This window comes from Eleutherodactylus coqui, chromosome 4 (genome assembly GCF_035609145.1).
Source record: "Eleutherodactylus coqui strain aEleCoq1 chromosome 4, aEleCoq1.hap1, whole genome shotgun sequence".
NCBI lineage: Eukaryota > Metazoa > Chordata > Amphibia > Anura > Eleutherodactylidae > Eleutherodactylus > Eleutherodactylus coqui.
In genome coordinates this window covers 243782618-243797925 of record NC_089840.1, presented here as the reverse complement: position 1 = coordinate 243797925, position 15308 = coordinate 243782618, and the positions used below count along the sequence as shown (strand labels likewise).

Here is a 15308-nt window from a genome sequence, read left to right as displayed (position 1 = left end):
GGAAATAACTTGTAATTTTGGTACAACCCCGTTTACACAGTAGCTGTAAATGTTAAAATGTAATTTAACACAACGAAAGCCATTGAAAAAGCCAAATTAAGTTTGCTGTAATTGAGCTTTCAATGCACTAAAGATATATGTACATTGGCACAATCCATTACTGCTCTGTAGGGGGAGTCATGGATCTCAACTGCAGAATTGCATATGTAGCTGCTGTGGATCTGAAAAATCCAAGCCGTATAAACTAAGAAGTAGATTCCCATTGAAATTAATGGTACATTTTTTGCTGTGCATTTCGTGGCAAATCTCATGTGTAATCGGCACAAATTCATTGTGGATTCTGCATAAAACCTGTGGCAAAAATCTGCTGTGTGAACCAAACCAAATTGTAGAAGTTTTCACTGACTCCAATATTGATGACCTATCCTTAGGATAGGTCATAAATAGAGATGAGGGAACCTACTCGGCCACACCCCTTTTTCGCCCGAGCACCGCGATTTTCCGTACTCGGGCGAAAAGATTCGGGGGGCGCCGTTGGTGAGTGGGGGGTTGCAGCAGGGAGTGGGGGGAGAGGGAGAGAGAGAGGGCTCCCCCCTGTTCCCCGCTGCTACCCCCCGCTCCGCCACGCCTCCCCCCGGCGCCCCCTGAATCTTTTCACCCGAGTACTGCAGTACTCGAAAATCGCGGTGCTCGATTGAGTAATTACTCGAAACGAGTAGGTTTGCTCATCTCTAGTCATAAATATTTGATCAATGGGGGTCTGCTGCTCGGGATCCCCAACTACCAGCTGTTTGAAGAGGCTGCCATGCTCTTCACTGCATAGCAGGTGGGCACAGAGCTGTACATTTTGTATCAGCGATGCGTGGTATAGCGATTCAATCCTATTCACTTGAACGGTACTGTGCTGCTCTAAGGTGACATGACAAATAAACGTATGCCCGGGCCTCTATAAACAGCTGACTGGCAGGGGTCCCGAGTGGCAGACCCCCACTGATCTGAGACTGAGGATAGGTCTCAATATTGTAGTCCCAGAAAACCCCTTTAAGTTAACATTTCTTGCATGTGTAGTTGATTTAGAAAATGAAGTAACCTGAGAAGAAGTGTAGCCACCCCGCAGATTTTGGTATGTCACCATCCATCGCATGATGTTCTCGCTATCTTCCAGATTTTTGTTGGTTGGTTTTTTCTCAGAAAGCAAGGCCAGAGCAACATAAGCGGACATCTCAACCAATCCTACACCATATAATCCTGTTTCCCAGTGCATCATTCCATCTAGCAAGAGAATAACAATGAAAATATTACAGCTGTAACCTAAACAGCTAATTGGTTTATTTAACCCCTTGTTGCTTTTAGGCATACACACACACCCTCCAGAATTAAGGTTTGTATGGAGCGGGATCGGTAGCCAATCCCACTATACACAGGGCAAGTGCTGACTGTTTCCAACAGCTGACACCTGCAGGCCACAGTTTAGATTTGCGCTCATGCAGATCACAGTAATTAATCCTTTAAATGCTGCTGTGAATTGTGACAGTGGCATTTAAAAGCACCAATCAGAGTTTAGGGCCACCTGCGATGAAATCGTGAGATGCCATTTGGTTGGCATGCCATCCAGGGGCCTTGTGAAGAGAAGGCCTAGAGTAATAGAATGCCAGCACAATAACATGGCATTGCAATACTGAAATATTGCAGTATATTGTAAAAGCGATCAAATCGCTTATATCAAAACAAGAAAAGCTCAAAACATATTTGGTCTTTTACGGACATTGCGGTATCAATCTATCAAAATAACAGATTATTGGTCCAACACGCTGAACATCAGCAGAAAAATAAAATACACAATGCCAGAAGAACGCTTTTTTGGTCACCCGGTCTCCAAGAAAACATGTAATAAAAAGAGATCAAAACATCACATGTACTCCAAAATGGTACCAATAGAAACCGCAGGTCGTACTATAAAAAACATGCCATCACACAACCCTATTGACTGAAAGATTGTTATGGCGGTCAGAAGATGGTGACAGGGAAAAAAATATATATAATATATATATAAGTGTGAGACACTCAAGGGGTTAATAATGGACAGTCAATATGTGCCACCTCAATTCAGATGTTACGCACAGTGGATATGAGGGAGTTTGTGTCTCTCTGTATGGGACGTGGGGAAAAAACGGGTTTTTACAAAATGTGTTGGGCCTGTTTTTTTTGGAATGGATGGCAGGCTTGGTAGTGGGGCTGTCCATTCCACTCCCTCCACTCCAGGTCTTATTGAGGGGAGGCAAGCTCCCCAGGTGCAGAGGCTGGGTAATTTCCGGGTTCAGCTAGATGCTGCAAGCTGCTGGTCTCATGAGACGCCTTATCCCTTACCAAGGGACAAACTGGACTTTGGTACAAGCGTGTGGTTTTCGTACGGCTGCAGCAAGCCGTCCGTATAGTCAGGGATGAACTCTGTATAGAAAATGCTGGATAAGCAGGTTTTGTTTTATGCCTGAAGTTAAGGGCTTATTCAGACGACTGTATATCGACTCGGTTTTCACGCCGAGCCGATATACGGTGCCCTTGTCTGCAGGGAGACGGGGGGAGGATGAAAGAGCCAGGAGCAGGAACTCAGGTCCCGCCCCTTGCCACTATTTGCAATGGGAGGGGCAGGGTGGGGCTACGCGCCGGGACTTAGCTCCACCCCGTCTCACCCCCCCTACTGCAAATAGTGGCAAGGGGCGGAGAGGGTGCGGGAGCTCAGTTCCTGCTCCTGGCTCTTCCATCCTCCCCCCCCCTGCAGACAAGGACACCGTATATCGGCTCGGCGTGAAAACCAAGCCGATATAGGGTCGCCCAAATAAGCCCTAAGGCTGTATTTTGTTTATTTTTACGCTTTTCTAATAAACACAGGCCAAGCCTGTATGGACTTTATATGCTGTTGTAGTCTCTGACTGACGTTCACATTGCAACCCTACGCATTGCGCTCTACGTGAGCTAATTCTCCCACTATATACGTAAATGTGTGTGTGTGTATGTGTATATATATATATATATATATATATATATATATATATATATGTGTGTGTATATATATATTTTTTTATTTATTATATATATATATATATATATATATATATATATATATATATATATATATATATATATATACATACACACATATATATAATTTTTTAAAAGATATTTTTAAAAAGTAGTACAGCAAACAAAAATCCAAAGTTTTGGCATTACTGCAATCATACTGACCGACAGAATAAAGTTAGCATGTAATCTTTTGCTGCAGTGGTTACGCCCCAAAAACAAAATCCTGCAAAGATGGTAAAATTGTGTTTTTTCCCCTTTTCATTTAACATTGTATAGTATATTAAACGGTACCACTAAAAATACAATTTTTCCTGCAAAAACCAAACCCTCCGACAGCAATAAGAGTTACAACTTTTTGAAAGTGGGAAGAAGAAACTGAAAAAAAAAATAATTAAAAAAAAAGGCCATGCCGGAGGAGTGGCCTGGCCGATGGAGAGCTAGGACGTGCCACACTTCAGCTCCGTTCTCCCCACGGCTGAAATCATAAAAAAGAGCATCCAAACCCCCTAACTACACCAAACCCGAACATTGTGAGAAGAAGAAGAGCCACAAGCCTCACCAGGAGCAGAGAGGAAGACTCCGGGCCCCTGGACCGCTTCGTGACAGCCGGCGGGGATCGCTGCAGGCGGGAGGAAGAAGGCGGGAAGCGGCCCCCGGCGGAGGGGACGAAGGAGAGAGAGGGGAGAAGACGTCGCACGGAGGAATCGGAGGAGGCGGACGTCAGCGAAAGGCCCCGGGACGGAGAGCGCGACCGCAGGTCTCCCACACAGCAGGCGGACGACCCACGCGGCGGCAAGATGGCGCCGGATGAAGCTCCGCCGCCGAGCCCGAAAGCTACAGCAGGAGAGGGAACCGACCAGGCACCCACAACGGCGCACATCGGCTCCCCGCAGCACAAGAAGCCTCACTCACCAACTGCCGAGGCCCACCGTTCACCGCCAGCGGAGTCGCGAGCCCGGAGGATCCTGCCGGAAGTGCGGGCCCGGCCGCCATCTTTGTTCACCGCTCAACCGGAAGTGAGGGAGGAGCAAAGCGCGAGGCTGCAAAACACCGGTACGGAGGCCCTCAGCAGCCGCCAGGGACCCGGTGAGACACTCGTCGGGGGGAGGGGGGGCCAGAAAACCCCCGAGGACCGCAGTCCTACCCGCAGGGCAGAAGCGGAGCAGGCAGGGGGGGCAAAGCAGGGACAAAAGGAGCAGCCCAGGCCACATGAGCCCATGATGGAGGGGGATGAGGAGTGGGCAGCCACCCCTGGACCCTCACCCACAACGTGGGGAGGTAGGGAGGGGACAGTGCGCACAGACCAGCGGCCTGACACCAGGAGGAAGCAGGGGGACCCCAACTCCCATACACCCCTGCCATACAGATCAGCCCCAGACCGTAGGGGTCCACCGCAAGAACAAGTGTCCCACACCGGGGACTACAGAGATATACCCCCCACCCCCCCTACATATGCCAACATAACTAAGGCCCCACAAAGGCAACAGAGACTGGCCACACAACCTCCCACAATGTCAAGCGGCCGAGCGGGAAGTGGGACCCTTACACAGGCCATGGATCCCTCAAATGACAATTGGGACTGGAAGGAGCACCTCAGAGCCATCCCAACCAAGGGAGATCTGGATGACCTCTTCGCCCGATTCGCCTCATCACAAACAGCAGCACTCGCATCCCTGCAAAAAGAAATCCAGCAGATGGGACACCGAGTAAGAGAGACGGAGGAGACGCAAGAACAAATACTTCATCACGTGAACGAGCATCACGACATCCTAAGCGAACACGCTAGCCTGATATCGGAACTCGCCACCCAACTAGACGACATCGAGAATCGCCACAGGCGTAACAACCTAAGGATTAGAGGTCTAAATGAGGAGATTGAAAGCAGACACCTGGAGACCTGGGCGCAAAAATGCTTCGGGGACCTCCTGAGCAGAACCTCAAGCACACCGATCGAAATCGACAGAATCCACAGAGCCTTAGGCCCCAGACCAACAAACCCAGACAGACCGCGTGATGTGATCTGCAGGATACACTTCTATAAAGAGAAGGAAGAAATCCTGCGCCAGATCCGATCTAAAGGCCCAATCAAGGTCAGGGACAAAGAGCTATTGATACTACCGGACTTGTCAAGAAGAACCTTACAACAACGTCGGGCACTTCGGCCCTTACTGACATTACTGAAAGAACGGGACATCCCTTATCGCTGGGGCTACCCCTTCCAGTTGGTGGCCGGCTCGGGGAGCGAGACAGCCATATTCAGATCACTTGGGGACCTACCTAAGTTCCTTGCCGCTTTCGGACTTCCAATGGTCTCGCTGCCGGAGTGGCAGATGACGAGAGCCCCGACACAGCCGCCACCCAAAAGCCAGTGGCAGACAGTACAACCCAACAGAAGAAAGGAAAATAACAAGGAGGGAGGCCGACGAGCACGTGACCCCGCCTCCTGAAAGACAAGTGAGCCCTAGACAAGAGAGACTTCCCCTCTTACCGTGGAATTTTAGGGAATCACAAAACAGACTCAACCTGCTCATACCTCAGCTTGCTGCTACACTCTTCAAGGTCTTGAGAAGCCCCCCCCCCCCCCGATGATGCTGCAATACTTAAGGCCAGGCTCTGAAACACTACCCAAGGAAGCTAGCCACCGAGGCTCATCACCCTGTACCAGCTGAAACAGAGCCCTGTCTGCGTGCCCATTATTCCTCGAGCATGAGACCCAAGACGGAAAGGACCATCCAGCTTATCCGGGACCCACGACGAGACCTCTTGGGATGCAGCATGGGAGGACTTTCCCCCCCCCCCCCCTCCCCCGTCAGCAGCATGCGCGATGGAGGACCACCCCCCCCCTTTTTTTTTTTTCTCTTCTCTTTTTCTCTCCGTGCCTCTTTTCTTTCTTTTTCTTCATTTCCCCGCCCTGCCCAGGATACCCGCATCAAGGTTTGGATGCCCACCACACAACCAAAATTTTTTCTTTTCAGTCGCCGTGGAGGAGAGGAGCTACGTCCGAGAGACTCGACCCGACTCAGTCGCTCCCCCACTAGGGACCGCAGCAAGTCTTTGCTGTAGAGACGTTAGTCGTTTGATAGATAGAGTTTAAGTGTTTTCCACCTTAGGCTTGAAGTTTGTTATGTTCAAGTGGCTACCAGGTGGACCACTGTTACCCCGTCGTCCCTCCCCCCACCTTCCCTCATGTGTGTTCCCCACCCCCCACCCCCGCCTACAACTCCAGGTACGGTACATGAGCGGGACTCAGTCCCCAAAAATTAAGTGGCCAGCAGGTCATTCTCTTAATACGTTCAGATGGCACGACTAAATATATGCTCCTTCAACACAAAGGGGCTTAATAGCCCCAACAAAAGGAACCAAGTGCTGTACAGACTCCACAGGAAACAGGTCGCGGTTGCATTACTACAAGAGACGCACTTCCCACGCTCGGGCCCACCGGACTGTGGTAGGAACAAATATTATCCCCTGTGGTTCCATTCCACCCACCCTGAGACCAAAACCTGTGGAGTCTCTATTGCATTCCATAAATCTATAACCCCAACGGTGATATCTCAGAAAGGGGATGAGGAGGGGAGGTATATGTTTCTCAAGGTGTCTATCAATAGTAAAATATACACGATTGCTAATATGTACTTCCCTAATCAGGGACAAGTGAGTTTCGCGGTCGGGGCTCTCCGGAGCCTTTCGGATTTCGCAGACGGAACCCCGATCCTGGTGGGAGGCGACTTTAATATGTGCATGGATCCCCGGTTGGACTCCTCCACAGGGCGCTCAGCGCTCTCAAGGTCAGCCACCCGAAGGGTACAGGAAGTCCTCGTGAGTATGGACCTGATAGATCTCTGGCGCATTCTTCATCCGGGTAAGCGAGACTACACCTTCCACTCCATGGCACATAACTCCTACAGCAGGATCGACTACATTTACATTTCACACAGCTTGCTAGACGGGGACCCTCGATGTTCCCTGGACGTCCTGCTGTGGTCCGACCACTCCCCAGTGTTTGCATCCTTGGGCCCGGGGGACACGGAGTTGAGGACACCCACGTGGCGTCTAAATGACAACCTGCTCAAAGACGTTGTCTGTATGAATGACGTCAAAAAAACAATAAATAACTTCAGGATAGACCATGAATCAGACCCCACGCCTGCCCCGCTAAAATGGGAGGCATTAAAATGCGTCCTGAGAGGGGTTTTCATATCACATGGGGCCAGGATTAAAAAAGACCAAACAGCTAGGCTTACCCAATTGATAAAGGACCTCCAACAAAAAGAACTGGCCAACAAGAGGCATCCATCTCCCACCCTCCAGGCGGAAATCTCTGAGACGCGTCACAAAGTCTTAGACATCCTCGATCAAAAAGCCCTATGCAGAAGGGATAAGTTCAAAGCGGGATTCTATGAGTATGGGGATAAGAGTGGCAGATGGTTAGCCAGGGCCCTACACCCTAAATTGTCCCACCCCCACATACACTCCATAAACTCAGCGGAAGGTAGGCGAATCCACTCCCCAAAAGCAATACTAGAGGAATTTCGACGGTTTTACTCAAAACTATATAACATCCCTGAGCCACGAGACATCTCTGACACCCAACACGCACAGAAGCTCGAGGAGTATTTAGATCAGTATGTTCCCAGAAGACTTTCGTCAGACGAAGTTGGGGATTTAGAGAGGGACCTCGACTTAGAAGAACTCTCAAAAGTATTAGCGGACATCAAGCCAGGAAAGAGCCCAGGCCCGGACGGCTATTCCCCGAGATTTTATAAGGCATGTGGGGACTGGGTATCGGATCTACTGATGCAGGCTTTTAACTCAGTGTCCCGGGGGTGCCCATTCCCCCCACAGGCCTTACAGGCTCATATTGTCTTGATCCCCAAACCTGGGAAGGATCCCCTGTCTTGTGGCAGCTACCGCCCAATATCACTGATCAATTGCGACATTAAAATCTTTTCTAAAATAATAGCCAATAGACTAAATCCGGCGATACCGCGTCTCATCCACAATGACCAAGTGGGGTTTGTCCCCGGGAGGGAGGCAAGGGACAATTCCACCAAAACCATGTCCCTGATAGATCGGGCCAAGAAAAAGGGAGTCCCACTCTGTCTGCTTTCTGTGGACGCTGAAAAAGCGTTCGACAGAATCAGCTGGAGATTTCTGGAGGCGACGTTGGGGAGGGTGGGGTTGGGGACGAGGGCACTATCCTGGATAATGGCACTATACAATAGCCCATCGGCCCGGACCAGGGTGAACGGCATCCTGTCCACCCCCCTAGAGATCAAAAATGGGACGAGACAGGGGTGCCCCTTGTCGCCAACTCTGTACATATTGGTAATGGAGACGCTCGCAAACGCCATCAGAAATAACCCCTCAATAAAAGGGATGCAGGTTGGGCAGGCAGAATATAAAACATCACTTTTCGCGGACGACCTCCTAATATACGTCACTAATCCCCGTGTAGGCCTCCCAAACATTATCCGGGAATTTAACGAGTTTGGAAAAATTAGCAACTATAAAGTTAACGCACAAAAGTCGGTGATTCTGAATATTTCAATACCTCAAACAATCGTAGCTGACTTGTCCTTAGAATTCCCTTTTATTTGGAAGCAGGTCTCAATCAAATATCTAGGGATCCAAATCCCGACAGACCCGACTGCGACTTATGAACTAAACTACAAACCCCTTCTTAGAACCATCGAGAAGGACCTGGAGAAGTGGGAGGGAATGCCATTATCATGGTTCGGCAGGATGAGTGCGATCAAAATGGATATCCTCCCGAGGGTCCTATACATATTTCAGACCGCACCATGTAACCCTCCAAAAGCGTTTTTCGATAAACTACGTAGCCAAATTCTTAAATTTGTATGGAAAGGAGGATCCAGGAGACTAAGCTACAAAAGTCTAACCAAGCAAAAAGTGAAGGGGGGGGCGGGACTCCCAGACCTGCGTCTATATCACAAGGCGACAATCGGCACCCTCATATTAGATCTCTTTCACCATAGATCTGACAAACAGTGGGTGCAAATAGAGAAAGATGGTAATGACATTGAGACGAGGGGGGTGTTCTGGGTCCCCGGCCTGAGGACACAAGAGAAATCGACGATCTCGTTCCTAATGAACTCCCTCCTGGGGGCCTGGAGGGGGGGGTGTGACGTGTCGATTCCGGGGCCTCTCACACCACTGGCCGGCAACCCACAACTCCCAGCAACACTGCACACACGCAACCTGAGGTTCATGCCACCCGGCGTGGAGGCAAGGATAGGGGAGGTGCTGGAGTCGGGAAGGCTGCGGGATATGGCAGATATCAGAGGAGCAGTGCACTCTCCCCCGGGCTCATGGATGCAATTTCTCCAGATCCGTAGTTACTTGGAGAAAATAAGACCTGCTGGGGGCTGGACAGCGAACCTCACCCCCTTTGAGAAGTTATGTTGCGCTTCGGAAACGCCCAGACACACAGTCTCATTGCTATATAACCAATTACTAGACGAAAAACTGGGCGACCATCGCCCCAGGTGGGTGGGGGCATGGGAGGAAGCGCTAGGCCGGCCGGTGTCGGGAGAGCTCTGGTCTAGGGCCTTTCAGCTCACACATAAGATGTCTATTGCGAGCAGAATCCAGGAGCTTAATTTCAAAATTCTATCCAGATGGTACATGACCCCAGAGAGATTACATACCATCTTTCCAGCAACCTCGAGCATCTGCTGGCGCTGCAAAGCGGAGACCGGCTCGATGCTTCACATTTGGTGGGAATGCCCCATGGTAGCGCCCATCTGGTACCAAATGAAAAACCTGTACGAGAGTACGTGCAGGGAGACTCTGGATTTGACACCGGAGCTGGCGCTTTTGTCAATTGCCCCCAACACCCTGTCCCTCAAAAAAGGCCTCTTAAAGTTCTTCCTTTTGGCAACCCGTCTATCAATCCCTAGGTTCTGGAAGCAGGACAGAGAGGTTCCCAGGCATGCGTGGGTGGGGGCAATGGATGAAATAGCCCGGATGGAGAGACTGAGGCTAACCGATGACCCCCAGGGTCACGATAATTTCTATAAGACCTGGGCGTTGTGGATAGATATTCGGGAGACACCCTTATTCACCAGATGGCTGCAAACAGGTTCTTGCATATAGAACCAAACGATCAAGGTTGGCCTCTATACCACCGAACCCAATACCTGGATCCCCCCCCCCCCCCCCTTCCCGCTCTTCCCTCCCTCCCTGGTCTCAAACCCCTGTCTTTGTATATGTCACTGTTTGCGAGATGACAAATCTCAAGCAAAACGCATCTCTGTTTGATTGGAAATTTATGGCAATAATATTCATGGAGCCATGAGTGCTCTGCTTAGGTTCAATATCATTTACGCGTTAATGTAACTGTTTCGCCTTAATGTTAAAATTCAATAAAAAATTTATTAAACAAAAAAAAGGCCATGCCCTCAGGAGGATTATACTTACTTGTCCCAAGATATAAGCATACCCTCTATCCTCAGGTTAAGAGGATGTGCTGTTTTGTTGCGAACCAACCGCTGGGATATGCACTGAAAGTGGGGGTCTTTTGTCCCCACATATGAATGGAGTGATGGTCAAACATGCACTCTATAGGACTACTGTAGAGAAACTGAGCACAGTGCTTTGGTCTCTTCAACAGTCACATAGATATGAATGGAGTAGCAGCACGCAGTTATATGAAGGAACATGACCCCCGTTCTCATTCGGTTGGTCACCACCGTTCAGACACCTATTGCCTAATTTTGGTTAAAGGTACATTTACACGGGATGACTGTCAGATAAATTAGTGCCCGACATCCATCCCAGCAAGCCATTCAAGTGAATGGAAGAGGATTGAGCAGATCCTGTTTACACGGCCCGACGGGCACTTAGTTTTTATTTGTGCTAGAAACCAAGAGACTCTGACAACTTAGTGATTTGTCACTCAGTGCCTGTCAGATGTACATGGGTGACTATCACCAGAATTTGCTATTTCCAGCATTAACACGGGCCAACAAATTTTTTGAATTTTCTGTTGCATGAGATTTTTTAACTGTTTCTAGGTGCATTTTCAATGCTGATTAGAGATGAGCGAATGTACTCGTTTCAAGTAATTACTCGATCGAGCACCGCCATTTTCGAGTACTTCAGTACTCGGGTGAAAAGATTCGGGGGGCGCCCTCTCTCTCTCCCTCTCCCCCCCACTCCCCGCTGCTACCCCCCGCGCCGCCACGGCGCCCCCCGAATTTTTTCGCCCGAGTACGGAAGTACTCGAAAATCGCGGTATTCGGGCGAAAAAGGGGAGTGGCCGAGCACGTTCGCTCATCTCTAATGCTGATTTAAAATTTCAAGTTTTTGTGTGGATGCTATAGATTTCTTGCAATTTGATATTTTTGATTTTATTTGGAAAATCTATGCTTTCCCATTTAATTTTTTTTGTCTTTCAGGTTCCACTGACTATGTGGTACATTGCGATTTGTTTACAGTCAAGTAGAGAAGATTAAATAGAGTGAAGGCCGAACCTCAGAAGGGAATGAGAACACGTCAATCTCACAGTTTGCAATATGGCTTTATCAAGTATGCCTTCTGCTACATGTGCAGATGCTACACACTTCCTCATCAGAGACGGAATATAACGTCTTTTGTGAGGCTTGCTTAAAAAACTTACTTCAAAATTCCTCTTGGTGACCAGGACAAGAAATGGGCTCCGCATATTGTGTGCCATAACTGTGAAGAAATGCTTCGTGACTGGACGAAAGGAAAATGAAAGGGTCTGCCTTTTGGGGTTCCCATGGTTTGGCAAGAACCCAAGGACCACATTACTGACTGCTATTTTTGTCTTGTCAGCATAAGAGGTATAGGGAAGAAAAATTGTCATGCAATAACGTACCCTAATATACCTTCGGCAATAAGACCTGTACAACGTTGTGAAGATCTCCCGCTTCCACTTTTCAAAGGCTTTGCAAGTGAATGAGATGAGGATAGTGAGGATGATGAAGAACATGATATTTGTGTGGATCTGAAAATGGTGAACTTTCTTCTTTCTAGCAGAGCTCGAGAAAAACACTGGGTACAAAAGAAGTGACCATACCGGCCCCTTTTCCTCCCCCTCGCCAGCTCTCTGCAAGGGGAGGGGATGGCACCGGGTTAGGCCCCTTGTTGGTTGCCAGCAATGGGAGAGGGCAGGACGGGGCAGGAGCTTAGCAACTAGCTCCTACCCTATTCCACCCCCCCCCCATTGCAAATAGCCAGCAAGAGGCAAAGGGGAAGAGGGAAGGGGGTGGGAGTTCAGCAGACATGCTGCTGAATTCCTTCCCATCTGCCTTCTCAGGCAGCTCTCATAAGAGTCTATGGGAGCTGCCGCCGTATTCCGGCCGAAAGATAGTTCCTGAACTATCTTTTCTGGCCGGAATAAAAATGCCTGACCGGAGTGCGCACTGTATGCGCTATCTTGACTGACTGGGCGTTTTTACGCAGCGGGAAAACGCCCATCTGAATTGAAGCATTGGTTTCCAATGCCACAGATGGGTAGTGTATATAGGCCGGCCATGAAAAAGGGGCCAATATACGTTCGTCTGAATAAAGCTTAAAGGAGATTTTTATTTTATTTTAATAGTTTCACTTTCTTTTTAGTAGGCTTCCTTATTGAAAATTTAAATATGAATTCATTTTGTAGAGAATTTGGCTAAAAAAGGTACCAATACAGCATTTCCTCTGATTTTTACGCTTTGTTTTAAGGTAACTTGTTTAAAGAATAATATTGACCCCCAAAATCAATACTCTAGATTTCCCAAGCAGAGTGATGTCATATATGTGTACATTGTGTAATGTATGATGTAGTTTTTGAGCCAAAGACAATAATACTATTTTAGTTTAGAGTGTATCCTCCAAGTTGTAGTGCATGTAGGTACAGAAAGCTTTTAGTAAAGGCACAAGAGTATGTCCAGGGTATAACAGAGTAAAATTACCGGCTTAGGGTAATTTTATTTTTTGGTAACATAGTGTATTCTGTGTGATTGTTTTCAGCATGTCAAACCAAGTAATCTTGTAGATTTAATACCTTTTAATGGCTAATAAAAATACATGATGTTATAGTGAGCTTTCAAACCTACTTTGGGTTCTTCCTCAGGCTTAGGACTCCTTCATACAGCTAAAAATCACATGTACGAGAGGCAGCCGTGATGAAGAGACACTGCTAAACTCCCTTCCACTTCCCTTTTCTGGCAGCTTTAATAGGCTCCTATAGGAGTCTATGGGACCGGCTGGCGTATTCCAGTTAAAAAGATATATCCAGACCTATTTTTTCTGGCTGGTGTAAAAACGGACGGCCGGGAATATGCACTGTATATGCTATCTTTTCTGGCCGTCCGTTTTTACACACTGGAAAATCACCTGAACTGATGAATAAGAATCCAAAGCATCAGATGGTCGCGTATATGGGCCGTCCGTAAAAAGGTGGCCAATATAAACTTGTGTGAATAAAGTCTTATGGAATAGATCCGAAGAGACATATATACACATACATGCATACACATACATATGAAAAGGCACAGACATGGTGTGATTAATTTGCACTTAAAGCAATACCAGAACAGAATGAGCAGAGGAGTAAATACTAAATTATTTTACTGATAAGGGATGTGGAAGTTTTATGGTCCCTAAATTGGTGTTAGGGGGTCACTAGGCTTGTGTGTTATCTGTGCTAAAGATTTCTCACAATCTCCAGTCACGCATTAAACCTCTTGAAATATTTAGACCTGTGTTGAAAGTGTACTTCTACTGGTACTTGAAACTTGTACTCCCAAATTCTTCTATGACATTGATATTTGAAGTTGCCTTTTAAACCCATAACTTTCTTTCACTTTTTAAAAAACTTTTATGCAATCGATCGTGTGACTGGGGGTCGCACACGATAACCAGTAGCAGGCAGCTGTCACACGCACAGACCCCGCGGCTTTACTCTGCACGGCCTGTGGTGTGGCAATCTTGCTTTGCCTGGGACCAAGGAGTTGCTGTTAAATAAAAATGATAGGTTTAGGTGATCAGTTCACTATAGATTGAAGCCGGCTTAGGGTAAAGTGGTAGTTTTATATGGCGACCCTTCAAATTGATCTTTCTCTTCCTCACCTTTCCTTATAGCTGTCTCATCCAGTTTCTTCAGTATCTGCTCTCTCAGATCATGGTCTCCTGATAACGTGAAGGCATATGCCAGAAGAGCTTGGGTGCGTATTGATGTAACACTGTCCGCTGATTTCCTGAGACAGCTCAAGGCATCTTCCAGAAGACTTCCCTAAAGACAACATATAGAGCATAATTCTCACCTACTAGTTTTTATAAAGCATGTTCCATTTGATTGAGCTAATCAAGAACACTTTTTCTAAAACCAGCTGTTATCACCAGGGTAAGCTCTGGCTGACATTACAATAACCTCCTGGTGAAATGTAATATGATACACCTGCCATCATAATAAATAGCCTTCTTCGTAACATGTGGATGGGTAATGTTAGCCAGAGAACTCAGCAAATTCTAAGTTTCTAAGGCCAGGTTCACATGCAGCAGTACTGCGTCAAATGGGCAATTCCTGAGCGACAAAACTACAGTGTTGCTGCAGTTTTAGCTGTGAGATTCTTACAGGTGAAATATATTTAAATGGAACCTGTGCTCAACTACAGTTTAGGCACCATAAATTTAGTTGTGGTGCTTATAGTTTTGGTGATGTGCAGTCAGGAGAGCCTTTTATCATACTCTTTTGGTCTCCTGTTCCTGTGGTGTACCCTGGCGGAGTTAGTGCATGCACACCAGCTGGACTATTTTCATAAGGCTGTTGACACTCCCATAGATGGGATTAGGAATGTGCATGCACAGCCTACTAAAAAGAGAGTGAAGCTGGTGCGCAGGCGCGCTGACTTCGCTGAGGCACAAAGCAGGAATGGGGTACCAAATGAGTATGAAAAGAGGCTCCCTGGACTACACATAACAGAAGACATAAGAAAAATAACAGGTTCCCTTTTAATTAAATGTGTTTCATTTGTACAAACCTTGCAGCCAATAATTATATCGCCCGACTATGTGGATCATGCGGTTTTGCCTTGACGTAATTAGCCATGCAGCACACTAGTGAACCCAGCCTGATAATTACTACCAGTTTACACATTTGTAAAGTGATCATGTGGAAAATGGACCTAGACGAATTGGAAATTGTGGTGAGAATAGGTGGCAGAAACATCAACAATCTCCGTTACGCAGATGAC

The 15308-nt window shown here is 47.5% G+C and overlaps 1 protein-coding gene across 1 annotated transcript in view; it reads right to left on the bottom strand.

Moving 5' to 3' along the window:
- LOC136626161 (alpha-2-macroglobulin-like protein 1) overlaps positions 1-15308 on the bottom strand; it is a 176651-nt gene that overhangs the window by 37606 nt on the left and 123737 nt on the right. Inside the window, exons 28-29 of the mRNA XM_066600968.1 lie at positions 14185-14347; positions 1091-1272 (exon numbers count right to left, since the gene is read on the bottom strand). Coding sequence (XP_066457065.1) covers positions 1091-1272; positions 14185-14347 — 345 coding nt within the window. The remainder of the gene's footprint in view (positions 1-1090; positions 1273-14184; positions 14348-15308) is intronic.